Here is a 21830-nt window from a genome sequence, read left to right on the forward strand (position 1 = left end):
GGCCACACAGCAGGTATGAGGGAAAGGAAGAGGAGAAGCCAGGAGACACTAAGAAAGCAGAAGCAACCAAACTTGACATGGACAGTATGGGGAAGGGACAGACTGACCCCAAAGCTTCCCACTGGCTTCTCTGTCTGGTCTTTTTGAGGGTCACACCACATGGTGCAGGCTGGCTTCAAACTTTTGATCCTCTTGCCTCTGACCACCAAGTACTGAGCAATGCCTATGCTTAAGAAATTGGGTAGAACAGGTGCCATTCACTGAGACAAGTATCAGGGTGAAAATAAATTGTGTTCAGCTTTAGGTATAATAAAGATGACCACATATACAGGGTAGATAGATCAAAGACAGAAACGGCAGGAAGCCGGAGCCTAACCCAGGGCACATACAGCTATGTCCCTCACTACCCCACCCTGACTCTGCATGCCCTCGCTTAAACCTACATTAAAACCTTTTCTTTTCCTTCTCTCTTTTTTGTTTGGTATTTTGTTTGTTTTTAATGTACTGGCCCCTTTTTAAATCTTTTATTTATTATAACTTATTCACATTACATCCTGATTGTGATCCCCTTGCTCTTATCCTCCATTCCCACCCTCCCTCTCTCTTCTGCCTTATTCCCCTCCCCTAGATCTCTGATGGAGGTGGGGGCTGCTCCCCCACCATGTGACCACAGCTTATCAGGCCTCATCAGTATAGCTTGTACTCCCTTCCTCTGTGTGCCTGCAAGGCAGCCCCACTATGGGGCAGTGATCAAATCACGGGCACCAGAGTTCATGTCAGAGGCAGTCCCCACTCTTTCCCCTGCTCCCCACGTGGAGAATGAGCTGTCCATTGGCTAGATCTGAGCAGGGGAGTCTAGGTTCTCAGCTTGCCATGTCCTTGGTTGGTGCATCAGTTTGTGCAGGGCCCCTGGGTCCAGATCTGCCAGCCTTGGTGGCTTCCCTGTGGTGCTCCTGATAAAACCTTTTCTTATTAAAGTCCAATTCTGCTTCATAAACAAACAAAATACAGGACCAAGGATATTGTTTGGGGAATAGCAACATTTACAAAGAAGCTAAGGTGGCCGGAGATGCTCAGCAGTTAAGAATTCAGCTGCCCATAGAGGACCAAAGTTTTGTTCACGGAGCCCACATCAGGCAGCTCACAGCCACCTGTAACTCTAGCTCGAGGGGACCCAACGCTCTCTTCTGCCCTCCTCAGGCACTCACATGAACATGTATGTACACACACACACACACACACACACACACACAGGGTGGAGGGAGCACTACTCACACGTACATGTACACACACACGGTAAGGAGAGATTAAAAATAAAATCTTAAGAAAAAAAAGAAAAGAGCTAAGGCATAATAATAAAAGAATTCTTATTTGAGTTTATATGAGAAACCAAAAAAGAAAGCATTTTAAAAGAAGGAAATAGCCAATGTTGTAGAGCAATTTTAATATGGAGTATCAATACCATTTGGTAGAGAAACAAGGATTGCTGGTAAGTTCCAGTATAGGGCTCTACAGAATGTTTAATAGTTGATAAGTAAGTATTATAAGCAACAATTATTTAAATGATTGGCAGGAAAAGGGAATGAAATACAAAAGCAATTATGCTGACAGGGCAGACACCGCCTAGTTATTCACCAAGCTGTTTCTAATTTTCATATCACCTAGACTACCTCTCCCAGCTGGCCTAGCAGTCATGACTGACCATGGTTTGGTCAATGGAAAGAAGGTGGAAGTTAGTGCTGTTTCTGGACTTCGTCCCTACAATACACTTACAAAGGATTCCCTTTCCCCTCTCCACACACTGTCTGGATGGAAGGGACTCTAGAGGCAGCGAAGCCACAGAAATGCCGGGCCTTGCATGGCTGTGCAGCCTCACCTGCATCTGCTCATATCATAATCCAGAACTCTAAGACAACCCAAGCTAGACCACAACGTGCATGAAAAATAACTCTTACTGTGCTAAACTACTAAACTTACAGCAATCTAGCCTGTTCCACCTAACATAGATGACCAGTATAAATAGTTGAGTGGCTTAGTAATCAATAGATGTGGCTACTGGGCTTCGGTTTCTGGAGACTATTACAGAGTGGCTTTATCTGTAATACTGGAATGGAATTTTCACCAAGTATTAATATTATATAGTTTCAAAAATATGCTAGCAAGAGTAGAAAAAAAAAATATGTCAATTGAAAGGGAACTCCCAGCAAATAGTGTTTGCCGGGGAGTCTATACACAGCTGGCCTCTGCGGCACACACAGAAGGAAATGTGACACAGCAGGGCATGCTGGGTGTGCAAGTCTTACACCAAAACTATCTACTAATGGAATCTCATGTTCTGATTCTATGCTCATCAAAAAGCTGTTTTGGGGATCTGTTGATTTGACTGTGAGGGGGAATGAATTGGCTAGTAGACTTGGAATATTTGTTTTCCTTAATGATTATGTTATTAAAAACTGACATCAATGCCTTGCAACCATATTTAGCACAGCTCAGTCTCCCTCCACCTAATCTATCCTGAGACATACACTGTAATAAAATTCAGATTATCTTGTAATCTAAGCAGCAGAGAATAGTTACCATGACAGGCAATGGGTGTAAGATCCAACCTGAGAGAGCTGCGATTCTCGACAGAGTAGTTTCTTAGTGTATTAAGGGCCGTGATATCTTTCTCATACCAGCACTTAATATTATCTGTTCTGCTAATTGGTAGAAATATCAACCTATGATTTAAAAATTGAATAAAACAATACCTAAGTGCTAGGGGAAAATTCCTTTCAACAATTTTGACATTGCTAATTCTAAGACTTCTGAAAAAAGCTGTAGAAAAATCCAAATATTAGTTATTTCTTAACATGACTGCAAATACATACCATCAAATAAGATGTAATTATTTATAGTCCTAACATTTAAAGATGATGTTACAAATAAAAGAAAGTGAGAAAAGTAATTATGTCCTTAGCTTATAGCATGAAAATTCAATGTAAGCTTTCTAACAGGAAAACAATAAACGTTCTCTAAATAGAGACATTCCTTTCCCAGCCCACACTCAGCCAGCTTCTGACTCTGCCTAATGTTACAAAAAGGGAAACCAGCGGGTGATGGTTAACACTGTCAGCATGACAGGATACAGAGTTACCTAGGGGACAAACCTCTGGCCATGTCTATAAAGGTGTTTCTAGGCTTGGTTGGAGTATGAAAACCTACCCTAAATGCGGATAGCGTGTCCCACGGGCTGGGTCCTGGACTGACTGAGAGGAAGAGGGTAAATGGGCCTGGCGTTCATCTCTCTGCTTCCTGACCATGAACACAGTGAGCCCAGTTGCCTCAAGCTCCTGCGGCCTGCTGTCCTTGTTGTGGTGATCTGTGTCCTTCATGCTGTGAGCTAAATTAAATCCTTTCTTCAGTTACCTTTGTCTGATACTTTGTCACAGCAGTGAGAAAAGTAACTAACACAATGTACAAACAATTAACAATATTGTTTTTCTGATATAAAAAGTACCTATTTACTTGAACTCAGTTTTGAAGATGAAACGTATCCATAACTCACTAGTGACATAAACTCACTTAACAAGGTCTGAGTCAGTTTCTATCTCACAAGTTAACCCAGCCCCTGCCTGGTGAACTTTATCTATAAACTTATAGACAATCTATAAACAACTCTGGGTGTCTGACATTAACAAGAACATGCATGTCATATTTGCAGGACTTTCCATACCATCTCATCTTTCACTTCATAAAATCAAGATACAACATTTTAATTTTCAGTAATGTACTTACACATTTCGGCAGGATATTGGCTTGAGAAAACCGACTTCACTTCCAGTAAAATGTGTTTCATTACCGCTAAAATCCTTACAAGTTATTTTGGGTGCTGGAAAACATGGAACTAAAGAAAGAAAATTAAATTTTTTTCAAGACTAGCAAGGCACAAAAGAACTTATAACATTATAACACACTACCTCCCATTGAAATTTTGACAGAAGACTTTAATTTAGACAGAAAGTCGGAAAATTGCATTATGTACATATATAATGCATTTATATAGAAGATAAATATGGTACCCATCTAGTTCAGTCCCTTGCCTCTGATGACAAAGGATGAACTGTAAAGTATTACTGATTCTTAAAATTTCCATCTCTAAGATAAAGAATACTTGTATTTCTGTTGGCAGCCCATTTGGTAATTGTCAAGTTATCTTAACATAATCTGTGGTTTATATCTCCAGCTTATATTGTTTGTGATGGCTGATCTTGGCTCTCAACTCTGTGCACATCTGAGGAATGATCTGAATTAAGGTAAAGGTTAGCCTAGTCAGGGAAGACCCACCCTAAATGCGGGCAGTACCATTCCTTAGGCTGGGATGGTAGAGAGGGCTGCCCAGTGAGCACTCACTGCTGTTTCCTGACTATGAACACAATGCCATCTGCTGCCATCATACCTTTCTGCCACCATGGACTGTGTCCCCTGAAGCTGTGTGCCAAAATAACCCCTTTCTTTGTTTTTATCAGGAATTTTGCCACAGCAACAAGTTGACACTATTGTAGACAACGGCTGCCATAAATATTTTTGCATCTTGGCCTTTTTTAGGTCTTAGTGTAGCACTATTTCAGCATTTCGCAAGATCAAACTACACTCACAACCCAAGACCCAATATACACAAGTAGTACAGACGTTACAAGTAGTGCAGACGTACTTTGTGCCAAGTAGACGATGTCCTAAAAGTAAAACCTCTTTACAGCTTTACAGCTTTACAGTGTAAAGAAGAACTTTGAAGGATGGCCTTATCTGGTTTATTTTTATCTCTTTCAGCCTTTGGATTCCTCGTAGATAAAAATAGCACTAAAATCACCTATATAATAGGGCCACTGTGGTTAAATATATGAAACTATGTACCACAAAGTATATAGCATTAGTAGGTACTCAGTGCATTTGTTGTTTGTTTGTTTGTTTGTTTGAGACCAGGACTCAGGCCAGGCTGGGCTGAAGCTCATTTGCATGTGGCCAAACTTCACCTCCAAGTCCATTATTTCTCCACCTCCCAACCCCAAGAGCTGGGATACCATGCTTATCTTAAGAAACATTTTCTTTTCTTTTCTTTAATATTTTATTTTATTTATGTGCATTGGTGTGGAGGTATCAGATCTTGGGGTTACAGACAGTTATGAGCTTGCCATGTGGGTGCTGGGAATTGAACCCGGGTCCTTTGGAAGAGCAGGCAGTGCTCTTAACCACTGAGCCATCTCTCCAGCCCCAAGAAACATTTTCTTCTTCAACAATGACATCTGTGTGCATATGCTTGTATGTATGCATGACTGCTGTGTGTGTGTGTGTGTGGTCATGTATGTTACAAAGGACAAAGTTAAACAAAGTGCATGCTTTACTAAGTATTGTTACTAAGGTAGGCATGTACTCTACTACTGATGTACACCCTCTTAATGAATATTAAAAGCACCAAGAGTTTTAGGGTAGTTTCAGCAAATGCTTACCTCTATTTTTAGCCTCTACAATCATTTTTTTGAAAATGCTAAAAATAGAATTTTGTATAATATAATATACACAGAGACCTTATAGTTTTATTATGAAAGAAAAACATTTTCTATTTGGTTTGTAACTATTCTAAGGTTTGTTTGGTTTTGTTTTGCTCTGCTTTGTCAGGCTAGAATAGTACATGAAAATAGTGTCAAAAACCCTGAGTCCATATCTATTGGAGCCTCATACTACAAACCAGATACCAATAAACTTTATTTACTTAATGCAGTTAAAAATCCTAAAACAAGGTGCCGCTTAAGATAAAAGACACAAGCCGGACGTGGTGGCGCACGCCTTTAATCCCAGCACTCGGGAGGCAGAGGCAGGCGGATCGCTGTGAGTTCGAGGCCAGCCTGGTCTACAGAGTGAGTCCAGGATGGCCAAGGCTACACAGAGAAACTCTGTCTTGAAAAACCAAAAAAAAAAAAAAAAAAAAAAAAAAAAAAAAAAAAAAAAAAAAGATAAAAGACACAGATTCAGTTCAATTTAAAAATATTCCATAAAGTGAATCGGAAGAGAAAAAGTAAAGAAGTAATGCTACTAGGATATTAAACTGCGGAGAGACCACAACTGAGACTCCCTGTAGCTAAGGCCAGAGCTCTACACTTACTGTGACACAACTGAAAGAAACCACAGCAATTCGCCTGCGACCCAGGGGCAGTGACTTGTTTATGTTGTTGTTGGTTTAGTTTTTTGGTTTTTTGAGAAGGGTTTCTCTGTGTAGCCTTGGCTGTCCTGGACTCTCTTTGTAGACCAGGCTGTGATCTGCCTGCCTCTGCCTCCTGAGTGCTAGGACTACAGGCGTGCGCCATGACACCCAGCACCTTTACACTTTTAAATTTCAAGTATTTTATCACAGTAACACACTTTGGAAACTTATTTTCTTTTTCTTTCTTTCTTCCCCGCCCCCCCCCCCCCCCCCCCCCCTAGACAGGGTCTCCATGTAGCCTTGGCTGTCCTGGAACTCAAGCTGTAGACCAGGCTGGCCTTGAACTCAGAAAACCACCTGCTTCTGCTTCCAGAGTGCTGGAATTAAAGGTGTGTACCACCACCACCCATCAACTTATTCTTATTATTCAGCCTTGTTAAATCTGTCTGCAGAATATCTACAATTAGGTCTTCAAGAGACAAAACAGTATTTATAATTCTAATGTGGTACATGCTCCCTGTCATGATGATGACAGACCAAGCCTCTGAAGCTGTAAGTGTGTCCCCAATTAAATGCTTTCTTTATAAGAGCTGCCATGGTCATAGTGTCTCCTCAAAGCAACAGAACAATAACACAGGAAGCACTTTACTAAATTTCACCTGGCCTTACTATATTTAGAGAGATGCTCCCTTAATAAATCATTACAATAAGGTGTTATCTATCTACTGTCAAAACACTTCTCTGACATAGTTTGATAATTGATGTATATATAAAATCCTTACTATACTGTTTTTACACATAAGATATACTGAAGTTCATATTTCAAGTGCATAATGTGAGTGATACAGCTCGGTATAACTTACTGAACAGCTTCCTGTCCCCTGAAACTCCCTCTACTATAGGACGCAGGCTGGCCTCACATTCACTATATAAGCCACCATGGTCTCACACTCAATATCTTCCTGTCTCAGCCTCTCTGGTGCTGGGTGTGCACTGCACTGCCACACCCAGCTTCAAGTTCTTTCCCAGTAATTAAAAACACTTGTCCTAGTCAGTCAGTGATGCCACACGCCTTTAATGTCAGCACTCAGGAAGCAGAGGCAAGCGGATCTCTGGAAGTTCGAAGCCAGCCTAGTCTACAGATCGAGTTCCAGGACAGCCAGGGCTACACAAAGAAATCTATCTTGAAAAACAAGCAAACATGGGGCTGGAGAGATGGCTCAGAGGTTAAGAGCACTGGCTGTTCTTCCAGAGATCCTCCTGAGTTAACTTCCAGCAAGCACATGATGGCTCACAACCATCTATAATGAAATCTGGTGCCCTCTCGATGCAGGCAGAACATTGTATGCATAATAAATCTAAAAAAGAAAAAGAAAGAAAAGCAAGCAAACAAAGCCAGGGTGGGCAGATGGCTTAGTAAGTGCACTTGCTGTCAAGCCTGTGACCCTAAGCTTGATACCTGGGAACAGGGTAAAAGGCGGGAACTGGGAACTGACTACTGCAAATTCATGTGTATTTCAGATGTCCAGCACCTACATCCACTGGTAACTCCGGTTCTAGGAAACCAATGCTCTCTTCTGACTTCCATAGCCTTCAGCATGCACGCAGTGCATATACATATACTCAGACACGTAACAAAAAAATTTTTAATTAAATAAGAAAACAAAAGATAAAAGTCCTAACTAGCTGGGCATGTGTGGTAGTCTGAATAGAAATGGCCCTCAGTGGCTTATATACTTGAATGCTTAGTCATCAGGGAGTGACACTATTTGAAAAAGATAAGGAGACGTGGCCTTGGTGGAAGAAGTACATCACTGGGAGTAGGATGTGAGGCTTTAAAAGCTCACTCTAGACCCAGTGTCTTGCTCTCCGCCTGTAGACTGGTAAGTGGCTCTATGCTACTCTAGACCCAGTGTCTTGCTCTCTGCATGTGGCTCTATGCTACTGCTCCAACACCATGCATACATACTACCACTGTCCCTGCCATGATGATAATGAACTAAACCTCTGAAGCTGTCAGGAAAAGCCCAATTAAACACTTTCTTTTAGAAAAGTTGCCTTGGTCATGGTGTCTCTTTACAGCAATAAAACAGTTACTAAGAAAGCATGGTAATGCTTTAAGCCTAGCACTGAGGAGGAAGAGGCAGGATGATCTCTTTGAGTTCAAGGCTTTTAAGACAGTGAAATCCTGTCTTAAAATTAAACAGAAAAAGAAAAAGAAACAAAGGAACAACAAAACCCTGACTAAATAACTACTGACATTTCTATAACAAAGCTTGGAAAGTAAAAGGCTAGAAATACTTTAAAGAGATAGGTTGTGTTTATCCTGACATGTATTACACACATACACACCTCAAAACATTTCATCATTCAACTAATATGTATAAGTTATGTTTTCATATATCAGTTTAACAGAAACTTAAAAAACATGAGCTATATAAACAGATTTTAGACTTTTAAGATAAACGAGCATAAAATAATAGAAAGCAATATAATTAAGAAAAATTATTTTTTAACTTAAACAGTGACACTGGGTATAACTCTAGAAGAGTATGCAAGGATCCCTAGGTTCAATACCAAGCACCAAAATTAATTAGTTAATTAACCAATCAACTAATTGAATGCTGACAATTTTTAATCAATTTCCAAACCTAAACTGTTCTGAAAAGTGAACAATAATGTCTAACACAACATAAAACACATTTATTAATTACCTCTAAGGGCTATGTTTTTCTCCTTGAAATAGGTAAAAATCTTACAAAATATTTTACAGACATGACTCGGGACTCTTACCCTGAGCTGTGTAGTTTGTGCAGTTAACTGGTTCTTGCGTAGCATCGTTTATTTTTGGATCTTTACAAATATATGTTTAAAAAGTTAAGGAAATTTTAATTATATTCTTAGCACAAAATACTAAATGTCTTATATACTCCTGTTGATTCACATGTACAAAGAGGCTCTGAGTTTGTACTAATCATCAAATTCAGATACAAATACACTTTTAAACCTGGTGTGGTCACACATGCCACTAATCCTAGCACTTGGGAGGCACAGGCAAGTGGATCTCTTCTGAGTAAGGCCAGCCTGGTCAACAGAGTGAGTTCCAGCCAGGGGACTATAAACAGGGCTATTAGTGAGACTCTGTCTCAAAACAAAACACCCAAATACACTTTCAGTGCTGCCTAGATAATAGTTGAAACTTAAAGTATCATAGGGAAGTCATAAAAGAAATTTCTATCAAAAGTTCTAGCAGATGACACCATCTGCAAAGAACATCAGTTAGGAAATAAACACGAAACAACAAACCAAATTAAAAGTCTTGTCCAAATTACTTTTAAAAACAAATCAGTTTCCAGAGTTCTGGATTCAACTAATTCACACTTAATTTCACATAACATGAACCAATGAGGAAGATACTGTTATTCCTATGCCACAGAGGCACAAGCTGAGGCTCAACCTCCGAGCGGCTCATCCTGTCATGTCGGTGTGTGCTGACTCAGACCTCGGACATGTTGCATCTGACTACAGGAAGATAGCTGCTTTCTGTGTGGTCAGTGACTCCAGTAGGATTTTAAGCTCTTGGAAACCACTCTCCAACAGGTGGTAAAACAATAAGATGTTTTTAAGTTTTATTGTCTAAAGATGTTATGGGTCACACTCCAAGGGAGTAGGTAATGTACATACAGGATGTCTGTAGTCACATCTTGACCCTTATTTAGGCCTTAGAATCACTGCTGGAGATGTCATTTTTTACTTAGGCCATTAAGGCAATATTCTGCTGTCACCCCTCAGAGTTCTACAGGCTTGGTCACTTCTCACCAGGGTTCAACAGTTTATAATTACCTCACTTGCTTCTTGGAAGGATGATCTGTCTTTCCTAAGACAATGCCAAACACAGGATGTCAGAAACTCCCTGCATGACGGGATTAGCAGATTAGAGGCAGTCTGTGAAATTCCAGTGGATGCCTCGCCTCAACTCACATGCAGATGGGACAAGAATGTTCTTAGGAATCCTCCTTGCTTCTGCAGGTCTGAGTATCCGTATACAAGCGGGTCAGTACTCAAGGCTTTGTTCAAACATCGCTATTAGAGAGAGTATAACACACAGCTCATCTTGTCCCTCTATCTTATGCTCTCCTAATAAGACACTTCATCTCATCCTAATTCAGCTTTCTAATCTGTAAATAAACAGCTGACAAAACTGCTGTGCGAATTATATTAATATAAGTGCCCTTTAAGTTGGGAGTCACTGACACTCGGATGCTTTATCCATGAGAAAACAGATGTAAGAACACCTACCCTCCTGCCAGTTGGTGGCTTCAACATCAGAGAGTCAGAGTTTTAAGGGTGTGGTCCTAGGTCAACCAAGCTTCAGTGAACAGCCCCACACCCCTGAGGATATGAGCAGCTTACATCTGACTCCCTGGATTACTTTTTTAAAGGTGGGGTGGGGGTTGAAGTTAAGAGGGTGTGTGAGGTTCAAAGCTGATCTGGAACGAGGTTGGGGTTGAGAAGTGGATGTAAATATGATCAAAATCGATTGGATGAAATTCTCACAAAGTATTAATACATATATTTCATCTTAAAACATCCAAGAGGATCTCTAATTAAAAACCATATGATGATGATGATGATAAAAATAAATGTGTAAGATCACAAAGTGAAGCAGTTTCCTGGCAGTCCATGTGAGGATGGCTGGAGGAGATATATGTACCGTTAAAGACGAACGTTGGCTTACTAGTAATCTCTCTCAACACCTGCAAACTTTCAGGGATGCTTCTAACAATATTTTGCATTTCTAGTATTTGGGACAAAGCCTAGGTATGTGTGTTGTGTCTGGGTAAGTGAGCAAACCGGCAAAATGCACGGTCAATCGGAAAAGGAAGTGCCAACCAGGAGTCGGTCCAGGGGGAAGCACACGGGGCTCGGCCCCAGCGCACCCCTCACCTCCCAGGGTCCCTCGCCGCGGCCCCCATCCCACAGCCCAGGGTCCCGCTGAGCGCCTGAGAGGGGCGGCTTTCCGGAGGATATTGTCCCACTCTGAGGTCCTCGCACTTGGGCGTCTCCTCGCTCCCGACGGCGCCAGAGGCTGCGGCCCCCCAGTGTCCCGCGGCGACCATCACGAGCCACAGAATGCGGAGAAAGCCTGGAGAGACGGCCGCTAGGGAAGCCCGAGCCGCGGGCCAAGCGGCCGCCATGTTGGGCACCGCGTCCTTGCGCTTCCGGTTCCGCCTTGGAGAAGAGGACCGGCCTTAAAGGGGCCTGGCTCCACTGGGCAAGGGCAACCTTGCGCAGTCACAAGGGCGAGATTTTTTTTTTTTTTTTTTTTTTTTTTTTTAAATATGTTCTCTTGTCATCCTTGCGCAGGAACCATGCTAATCTCTGTAACCTTCCAACTTTAGTCTATGTACCTCCAAAAGCAAGCGCGGGAGCTTAAAACAAAAAGCAACAAACAAACAACAAACAAAACATACCTCAGGCCTGGGAGATGGCTCAGGGAGTTAAGGCACCTATTCCTGAGCAAATTCAGTCCCTGGAACCCACGTGATGGAATGAGCAAAGGGACGCCCACAAGTTTTCCTCTGACTTACACACACACACACACACACACACACACACACACACACTTATATGAATAGTTTTTGTTTTGTTTTTTAATGTCGGGGGGGGGGGGCTTTAGTAGCATTCCCTGAGAACCCTCACAACGAGCCCCCGGTGTCGCTGAAGTGCTGGGAGAGGGACCCAGAACTCACCCAAGGGCAGGTTGTGGCTCCTGGTAGGCACCAGCGTTGATCCTGGAGGCCCCAAAGGATGGGGTTTTCCCTATGGTTGGAAGAATGTGGATTTAGTTAGTCTAGAAATTTCTGAAAGCACGTTCTTCTTAGTCACTAAGTCACCTAAGTGTATTCACGTAGGTACACATTATACAGTGTAGCAACATAAAGGACTCTATAGAATACAAGAACCCAAGTATCAGAGCTGGAGAGACGGCTCGGGAGTTGACAGCACTTGCTGTTCTTACGGAGGACCAGGTTAGGTTCCTAGCACCCAGGCAGTGGCTAAAGACCCCCTGCAATTCCAGGGGTCCCAAGGCGTCCTTTTGGCCTCCTCAACACTAGGTACACATCTGACTCAGTGGGTAAACACCCTTGTAGCCGTGCCTGCCAAGTTAGACTCAATCTCTGGGACCTACATGGTGGAAGTAGCAGACAGAATACTCACACACATAAAATAAATATTTTAAAAATAATCAGAATATTAGTTATACATCTTACAAGATGATAAAAGCAACTTCCTATTGAGCTCCTACTTGGACTCAGAAAGGTCTACTAGATTTTTAAAAAAAAATACAACATAAGGAAACCCAAAACACTAGAGGAAGCAATTCTGTGCTTCATGTTCATTGAAATTATGACAGAATTAGATGGTTTCCTGCTGAGTGCAACAATACTGCTGATCTATGTATCAATCTCAGTATAGATTTAAGACAATTACCTAGAAATGCTGAGGCTCTGCTCGTTAATCCCATTACTGTCTCTGCTTTTGCGGTTTTAATGATTATCTTTATTCTCTTCCTCAATGTGTAAATTTAAGAGAATTAAAAGGTTTCCATAAGACAGGCGATGAAACCATAAAACTTTTGACTCTTGAGCTGGGATGATGGTAGAGCAGCCCAGCAAGCACTGGGCCCTGACTTACGCTCAGGCATCATGTGGATAGAAAACTGACTCTTGAATTAATGATATATCACGTCCTCTCAATAGCCCCTTATATCAGTAAGGAAGCTTGTCTTTTTGTAGTCTCATGACTGCATGAGTTGCCACGATTACATGGTGTTGAGTTATTTAAATTTGATAAAAACTTAAGTCTAATTTTTTTTCTTCTCTCATATACTAGATCCCAATTGTAGTTTTTCCTCTCTTTCCTCCTCTAAGTCTCTACCTCCTCTCTCCCCCCAGATAAGCACACGCGCATGCGCGCACGCGCGCGCGCGAACGCACACACACACACACACACATACACACACACACATACACACACACACACACACACACACCCTGCCTCCCCTCAGAAAAGAGCAGGCTTCTCAGGGACATCAATCAAACACGGCGTAACAAGCTACAATAAGACCAGGCACATAGCTCATATGAAGGCTGGACAAGGAGAAAAGGATCCCACAAGCAGGCAAAGGAGCCAGGGACAGCCCCAGCACCCACTGTTAGGATCCCCACAAGAACACCTAGGTGCTCAGCCATAACATATACAGTGAGTGCCGAGGTCAGAACTCCGCAGGCTCCCTGATCTCTTTGGGCCCCTGTGAGTCCCGGCCAGCTGACTCTGTGGGTTGGGTCCTTGTGGTGTCCCTGAGCCCATATGGTTCCTTCCTCCCCCGGACTCCCAAGCTCTGCCTAATGTTTGGCTGTGAGACGCTGCATCTGCCCCCATCATTTGCCAGATGAAGCGTCACTGGTCGCTCTGATGACCATTCTGTTAGGTTCCAGTCCCAGAACACTCTGCAGGCAGAACAGACTGTAGGTCAAAGGTCTTGTAGCTGGGTTGGTGTCCCAATCCCCCACTTGAGGCCTTGCCCGGTTACAGAAGATGGTCGCTTCAGGCTCCCAGTGCCCCACTACAAGGAGTCTTTGGTAGGGTTACTCTTGTAGATTCCATGGAGTTTCCATTGCACTAAATTTCTACCAGGCCCCCAAAATGCCCTCCAATTCCAATCATTTCTTGCAGTATTTGGTCCCTCTCCCTACAACCTGACTGTGCCTTTTCCCAACCCTACCGTGCCCCAGTCCACCCTGGAAATCTATTATATTTTCCCTCTCATGGGAGATTGTTGCAGCCCACCCCCTTACGCTCTCCTTGTTGCTGAGCCTCTCTAGGTCTGTGGACTACCATATGATTACCTCTTACTTTCTAGTTAATACCCTCTCGTAAGTGGGTACACACCATGTTTGTCTTCCTGGGTCTGGGTTACCTCACTCAGGATGATTTTTTCCCCTAGTTCCATCCATTTTCCTGAAAACTTTATGATGTCATTGTTTTTCAGCAGCTGAGTAAATACTTCATTGTGTAAATGTACCGCATTTTCTTTACCTATTCTGTGGTTGAGGGCCATGAAGATGATTTCCAGTTTCTGGCTATTATGAAGACAGCTGCTACAAACATAGCTGAGCAAGTGTCCTTGTGATAGGATGGAGTGTCCTTTGGAATATGTCTAAGAGTAGCATAGAGGTGTCTTGAGGTAGCTCGATCTACCAATTTTCTGAGAAACTGCCGTTTTAATTTCCAACATGGCTGTACAAGTTTGTGCTCCTGCCAGCAGAGGAGGGGTACTGCCTTTGCTCCAGAGCCTCAGCAGCACAAGCTGCCAATAGCGTTTTTTATCTTAGCCAGGACAGGTATAAGATGGAATTTTAAAGCCATTTTCATTTGCGTTTTCCTGATGGCTAAGGACATTGAACATTTAAGTGTTTCTCAGTCATTTGAAACTCCTGTGTTGAAGCCTCAATATTTTCAATTCCAAGTTTCTTCATCAGATAAAGTGCCACCAAACTGCAGACTTCTACTGCAAGTCAAGGACACAAGCAGCAGTCTCACTGTGTGGCCTAGCTGGCCTAGAACTGGCTACATAAGCCAGGCTGGCAGGGGCCTCAGAGAGAGCTGCTCGCCTCTGCCTCCTGAGTGCTGAGACGAAAGGTATGCATGGCCATGCCCAGAAGCATTGCTTCCTAAGATTTTATACAAACACATTCTAATTCCACTGACGATTAGTTTTGTACTTAGTAAATGTCTGAGAAAACTAGCCCCACACCTGTCTCCGGTTAGAACGAAAACACGAGGTAACAGATTATTCCTCGAGACTTTTTTAAAAATCTGACCATACATAACATGAGGTTTTCCTCTGGCAATACCATCAGGGGAGCTTCTATATTCTTAATACACACTTCTGCACGTGACTTTTTTTTTTCTTTAACCACGTTCCTAATTCACACCTATTTCTTATTGTATACTTTGTTGCAGCAACGTAACTGCATGGGCTCCAGTTAAAATGAACTGACTCACCATTTAAGGCCAGTTCAGGACTGACAGGATGGCTCTTGGTTAAGTATCATCTCAAAAGTACAAGGATCTGAGTTTGATCTCCAAAAGCATGAAAGAAAAACAAATAAACAAACACACAGGGTGTGGCAACATTTGTTGCAACTCTTTTAATTGAAGTACTAGGTGGGCAGGGATGGGCTGATCCCTGAGCTCTGGAGCCTGCTAGACAGCCAGCCTGGCCTTTCTGGCTCCAAGTTCATTCAGAGTTCCTATGTGGAAAAGCAGAGTAGGTGGCTGCTGGGGAGTAAACCTAAGCTTTACCTCCAGCGGCCACATGCAGACTCGTGACCCATTCTGGCATATGTAGCCACTTCCCTCACCGTACATGATAAGGTCCACTCTTTTTTTTTTTTTTTTAAGTTTTTAGATTTGTTTTTCTATTATGTATATAAATGCTTTGCCTGCATGCATGTGTATGCAACATGTGCGTGCCTGGTAGATCCCCTGCAATGGAGTTATGGGTGGCTGCGAGCCACCATACAGGTGCTTGGAACAGAACCTCCAGACCTCTGTCTGCCACAGCACAAGTACTATTACCAACTAAGCCATCCCCTCAGCTCCAAGACCTATTCTTTTCTTTCTTTCTTTTTTTTTTTGTTTTTGTTTTTGTTTTTCAAGACAAGGTTTCTCTGAGTAGCCTTGGCTATCCTGGACTCACTTCGTAGACCAGGCTGCCCTCAAACTCACAGCGATCCGCCTGCCTCTACCTCCTGAGTGCTGGGGTTAAAGGCGTGCGCCACCACGCCCAGCTCCATGACCTACTCTTAACATGCAAGGTATGTTTCACTTTGAATGCCATACAGAAGATCTAAAACTAATCTAATCAGAGTCCCCGCTGGTAAAAACAACAACAACATAGATCATCTCTTCTACATTTCACTACTAACATTTCTTTCCATCAGATTCAAAACATGGTATCGGGGTGCTGGGGGGATGGCTCCGAGGGCAAAGTGCTTGCTGCAAAATCTTGAGGCGCTGCATTTGGGTCCCTAGCACCCATGTGAAAAGCACAGCAACATGATCATAGCTGGAGTCCCTGTGCTGGGAGGTAGAGGGAGGTGGCTCCCTGAGGTTTGCTAGCCAGTTAGTCTGTCTAACTAAATCTGTGAGCTACAGGTTAGTTGAAAGAACTCGTCTCAGAAAATGAGATACAGAAGTAATAAAGGGAAGTGCCCGGCGTTGACCTCTGGCCCTACTCTGCCCGCATGTGTCTTCACCACAACCACATGTGCACATTTTACACATAAAAATTGGAAACATTTTTTAACCTTCAGTCTTCCCCATGTTTGCAGTATCTTCATTTGATCATGAAACAACTAATATCATTGTGTTTGCGCTTTTACTGGGGAGGCAAATAGGTGAGACGGGATGTTGCTATGTAGCTACACTGGCCTTAAACGTATTAACGGGATTCTCCTGTCTCTTCTCCCTGGTGAAGGAGCCAGAGCCACCATGTCTGGATGTTCTTTTTTCACTCCTGTATTTTCTCTCTCCCCCTCCCTCCCTCTCTCTCTCTCTCTCTTTCGGTTCCCCCTTTTTTTTTCTCTGTGTAGCCCTGGATGTCCGGGATTGTTCTGCAGACCAGGCTGACCTGGAACTCACAGAGATCCGCCTGCCTCTGCCTCCTGAGCACTGGAATTAAAGGCGTGAGCCACTGCTGCCCAGCTGTCAATCCTGTATTCTCGTCCCATTTCACGTTTTTCTCATTTCCTACATCCTTTGCTACAGTGAGCTCTTTTGTTTTATCATAGGCCCCCTCTCCAACATCCTCAATCCACTTTTGCAGTTTCTATAAAAAATCTTTCATAAAAAAAAAAAAAAAAAAAAAGGGGGTCGCTACCATACTTAAAATTTGGTTAAAAGTTTATAGGGATGAATGAAGTGGCATAAACCTGTGTGCTGGTTAGTTTTATGTCACCATTATATAAATTAGTAATCTGAGAGGAAAGAATCTCAAATGAGAAAATGCTTCCATTAGGCTGGGCTATAGACAGGCCAGTACGGCATTTTCTTAGTTAGTGATCAACAGGAGAGGACCCAGTCCATTGTGGGCAGGACCATCCCTGGGCTAATGGACAGAGCAAGCCAGTAAGGGGAACTCCTCCATGGCCTCTGCATCAGCTCCTGCCTCCAGGTTCCTGCCCTGGCGTCCTCCAGTGATCTGTGATGTGAAAGCAAATAAGCCCTCTCATCCCCAAGCTGCTTTTGGTTATGGCGTTTCCTGGCCCCAATAGCAGTAACCCTGCCTATAACGCCTGTGAATTCCAAACACTTGGGTAGCTGACATAGGCGTGGTTACAGACGCTTCTGAGCTGGCATTGGGTGCTGGGAACTGAATTGAAGTCGTCTAGAAAACCAGCCAGTTTCCTAACCACTGAGCCATCCCTCTCCAGCCCTTAGTTTTTTCTTATACATTTCCTAGTGTGATATAATTCTGATTTATTTTTTTATTTCATCGTCTTTGTTTCTTTAATCTGATTTTAAAAAATCATCATGGAGGCTGGAGAGATGGGTCAGTGAATAAAAGTGCTGGCTACCCTTCCAGAGGACGTGGGTGTGATTACCAGCGCCCAAATGGTGCCTCAAAACACTCTGTAAGTCCAGTTCCAGGGAATCTGATGTTTTCTTCTGGTGCCTCCATGGGTGCCAGGTACAAACCTGTTGCACAGACACACATGCAGGCACAACAACCATTCACATGAAATAAAAACATCACCATCTACACAAATGTCTTAAGACGTTTCTCCTGTGTTCTTCTAGTAGTTAGTGGCATATCTCTCACTTAGGTTTGGTCAGTTTTGGGTTGGTTTTTGCATGTGGTAACACACAGGGGCCTGGCTTCATCCTTTGGTATAGGGTTATCATTTTCATAGTGCCATTTATTGAAGAGACTGTCCTCTTCTCTCTGCTTTTTTCCTTTTCTTTCCTTCCTTCCTTTCTTTCTTTCTTTCTTTCGAAACAGGGTTTTACTGTGTAGCCTTGGCTGCCCCGGATTCACTTTGTAGACCAGGCTAGCGACGAACTTTGCAGTGACCCGCCTGTCTCTGCCTCCGTGAGTGCTGGGATAACAGGTGTGCACTACCATGCCTGGCCACTTTTAAATATTTCTTTTTGACACCTTGGCTGAAGACCAGTTGGGTGCGAATGCAACTCTTTGGTCTATGTGCTGGTATTATCCTGTTTCCGTTGCTGGGGCTTTATCCTGTACTGGAGGCAGGTTTGAGGACTCTGCCAGGCTCATTCCTTTGGCTTGAGGTTGCTCTGGCCACTCTGGGTCTCTTGTGACTCCATAGAAACTTTAGGATTCGGCTTTTTCTCTTTCTATAAAAAGCTTCACTGTATTTTTGTATGAGTTACACCAAATGTGTAAGTAGCTTTGGGTGGGTGTCAACAGCTTAACAGTATTAATCCTCTCAACCTATGTACATCTGTGTTTGCATTCTTTACACAGTGTTGTATAACTTAAGTTGCATGAACTTAAATTCATTCCTAAGTATTATGATTAATTTTAGTTGTCAGCTTTACCGGATCTAGGATCCCTCCCTCTGGGAGAGTCTCAGTGAGAGATTGTCTAGGTCAGGTTTGTCTCTGAGTGTGTCTGTGTGTGTGTGTGGGGGGGGGGGGTCAGGTTTGTCTCTGAGCGTGTCTGTGAGGGGATCAGGTTTGTCTCTGAGCGTGTCTGTGGGGGGGATCAGGTTTGTCTCTGAGCGCGTCTGTGGCGGGGGTCAGGTTTGTCTCTGAGCGTGTCTGTGGGGGGATCAGTTTTGTCTCTGAGTGCATCTGTCAGGGATCAGGTTTGTCTCTGAGTGAGTCTGGGGGGGCACTGCTTTATTACAATGGGGATGATGGGCACAGTGTGGGTGGTACCATTCCCTAAGCAGGGGAGTCTGAACTGTGTTTTTTTTTTTTTTTTAAAGCCACCTTTGCTCTTTCTCCATGTGGATGGAAGGTGATTCGCTGTTTCTTGTTCCTGACACCGTGGTTTCCCGACACTGATACACTGCAACCTGTAATTATGAGCCAAATATACTATCTCTCTTATGCTGCTTTTTACAAAAATGAACACACACACACACACACACACACACACACACACGAGTCTTCTGGCAGGTCTGGCACCCTCTATAGCAACCAGGTTAGTCTAGGGCTCACAGAGATCTTCTTACATCTTAACTCCTGTTAAGTGGCTTTTGTCAAGAGTATTTTATCACAGCGGTAGTGTTGCTGACCCCTTGTCAACCTGACACAGAAACACATCACTGTGAAACCCCAACCTTTCTTTTCTTGCTTGCCCTCAAGATCACATAATAACACCACAGCATAAAATAATTTACAAACTTAAAAAAAATCTCCCTAGTCTTTACAAATCCAAACACTTTAAAAGTCAATCTCCTTTTAAAAAAAATCCAAAGTCTCTCGTTTTTAAAAATTTATTCACTTTTTATTTTATGTGCATTAGTGTGAAGGTATCAGATCCTTTGGAACTGAAATTACAGACAGGTGTGAGCTACCATGTGGGTGCTGGGAATTGAACTCAGGTCCTCTGGAAGAGCAGACAGTGCTCTTAACCACTGAGCTACCTCTCCAGCTCCAAAGTCTCTTTTAAAACCTAAACATCTCTTTAAAAATTTAGTCTTTGAACTGTGAGCTCCTGTGAAATACAAAAACAAAAACCCAAAAGACCATTAAATCCTTGCTTACTTCAAAAGGGAACTACTAGGGCACAGGCACGGCATAAACAAAGCAAAACCAAATTGTAGCAGTATAAATAGCTCAAAGTCCAATGTCTGGGACTCACTCATGATCTTCTGGGCTCCCCCAAGGGGCTTGCCCAGCCTCTGGAACACAGCTCCTATGTGCTGACTCTTAGGAAGCACTTCCCAGAAGATTTCACCTTAACAATACCTCTCCACACAGGGTCTCTCTGTGGAGCCCTGGCTGCCCTGGAATTTTTTCTATAGACTAGACTGGCTTCAAGACTCAGATATTTGCCTGCCTCTGCCTAAGTGGTGGGATTTTTAAAGTGTTTGGATTTGTAAAGACTAGGGGAGTTTTCAAGTTTATAAAATATTTTGCACTGCGGTGTTATTACGTGATCTTGAGGATAAACAAGAAAGGAAGATTTGGGGCCTAACCAGTGATGTGTTTCTGTGTCAGGTTGACAAGGGGTCAACAACACTACTGCTGTGATAAAATACTCTGACACGCTCCTACAGGACAGCTTGCTAAGCACTGCACACTCAATGGCCTTTCCGGCACAAAGTTCCAAAGTCTTACCACAATCTTCCCTGAAACAAAGTGGTCACGTCTGTCTCAGTAATACCTCATTACTGCTACTAACTTGTGTCAGTTAGCATTTCCAAAGTTGCAGAGGAAAGGGTTTATTCGGCTTACAGTTCTACATTGCTGTTCATCCTTAAAGAAGGAAGTCAGAACAAGAACTCAAACAGGGTAGGAACCTGTGGCCAGGAGCTGATGCAGAGACCACAGAGGCATATTTTTTCTTACTGGATTGTTCCTCAAAGCTTGCTCAGCCCATTTTCTTATAGAATCCAGAACCACCAGCCCAGGAGCGGCACAACCCACCATGGGCTGGGTCCTCCCCCATCAATCACTAATTAAGAAAATGCCCCACAAGCCAGTGCAGTGGTGAATGTTTGTAATCCCAGGCAGAGGCAGGCAGATCTCTGTGAGTTCAGGGACAACCTGGTCTACAAGACAGTCCAGGACAGCCAGGGCTACACAGAGAAACCATGACCGGGGGGGGGGGGCGGGGAGAAAGAAAAAGGAAAATGCCCTACAGCTGTATCTTATGGAGGCATTTTCTCTATTGAGGTTTCCTCATTTCAGGTATTTCTAGCTTGTGTCAAGTTGACATAAAACTTGCCAGCACATGTAAAAAACTAAGATAGCAGACTTGGTGTTCGTTCTGTGTATTTGTTTTTGCTACTGTGAATAGAGTTGCTTTCTTACCCTCATTCTTAGCAAGTCCATTACTTGTTTTGGAACAACGCCATTGATTTAAAAATTTTTATTCTATTACTTATTTTTGAGACAAGAGCAGTCTCACTGTGCTCTTCAGTAGTCCAAGCTGGCTCAAATTCACTATGTACCTTACGTTTACTCTGAACTCACAGCAATCCTCTTGTCTCAACCCATGGGACTCAGGCTGCTGGGGTTATACACCCGTGTGCTTTCTTTCTTGTGTGTGTGTGTGTGTGTGTGTGTGTGTGTGTGTGTGTGTGTGTCACAGAACAACTGATAGTTGGTTTGGTCCTTCCCACTATATGGGTTCTTGAGATAGAACTTGAAAGCAGGCAGTCGGGCTTGGGCAATAAGCACTGAGCCTCTGCCAACCTTGATTTCTGTCTATTGATTTTTGTGTCCTACAACTTCACTGGTTTTATCTGCCTTTAAAATGATGGCATCCCCAGGCACAGCGGCACACGCCTTTAGCTCCAGCACTCAGGGAGACAGAGGCAGTTAGATCAATGTGAATTCGAGGGCAGCCTGGTCTACACATCGAGTCCGGGACAGCCAA

The 21830-nt window shown here is 43.2% G+C and overlaps 1 protein-coding gene and 1 non-coding gene across 2 annotated transcripts in view; both read right to left on the reverse strand.

The window, feature by feature from the left end:
• Positions 1-11414, reverse strand: part of Tm2d1 (TM2 domain containing 1) — a 38656-nt gene extending 27242 nt beyond the window's left edge. The window contains exons 1-3 of the mRNA XM_051164495.1: positions 11206-11414; positions 8972-9041; positions 3778-3886 (exon numbers count right to left, since the gene is read on the reverse strand). Of these exons, the coding sequence (XP_051020452.1) occupies positions 3778-3886; positions 8972-9041; positions 11206-11376 (350 nt within the window). The 5' untranslated portion in view covers positions 11377-11414. The remainder of the gene's footprint in view (positions 1-3777; positions 3887-8971; positions 9042-11205) is intronic.
• An 85-nt stretch (positions 11415-11499) lies between these two features.
• Positions 11500-11601, reverse strand: LOC127207525 (U6 spliceosomal RNA). Its single transcript, XR_007832924.1, has one exon. It is a non-coding gene; the product is annotated as a U6 spliceosomal RNA (small nuclear RNA).
• Positions 11602-21830: the final 10229 nt, after the last annotated feature.

The sequence above is a fragment of the Acomys russatus genome, chromosome 2 (assembly GCF_903995435.1).
Source record: "Acomys russatus chromosome 2, mAcoRus1.1, whole genome shotgun sequence".
In the NCBI taxonomy this organism is placed as follows: Eukaryota; Metazoa; Chordata; class Mammalia; order Rodentia; family Muridae; genus Acomys; species Acomys russatus.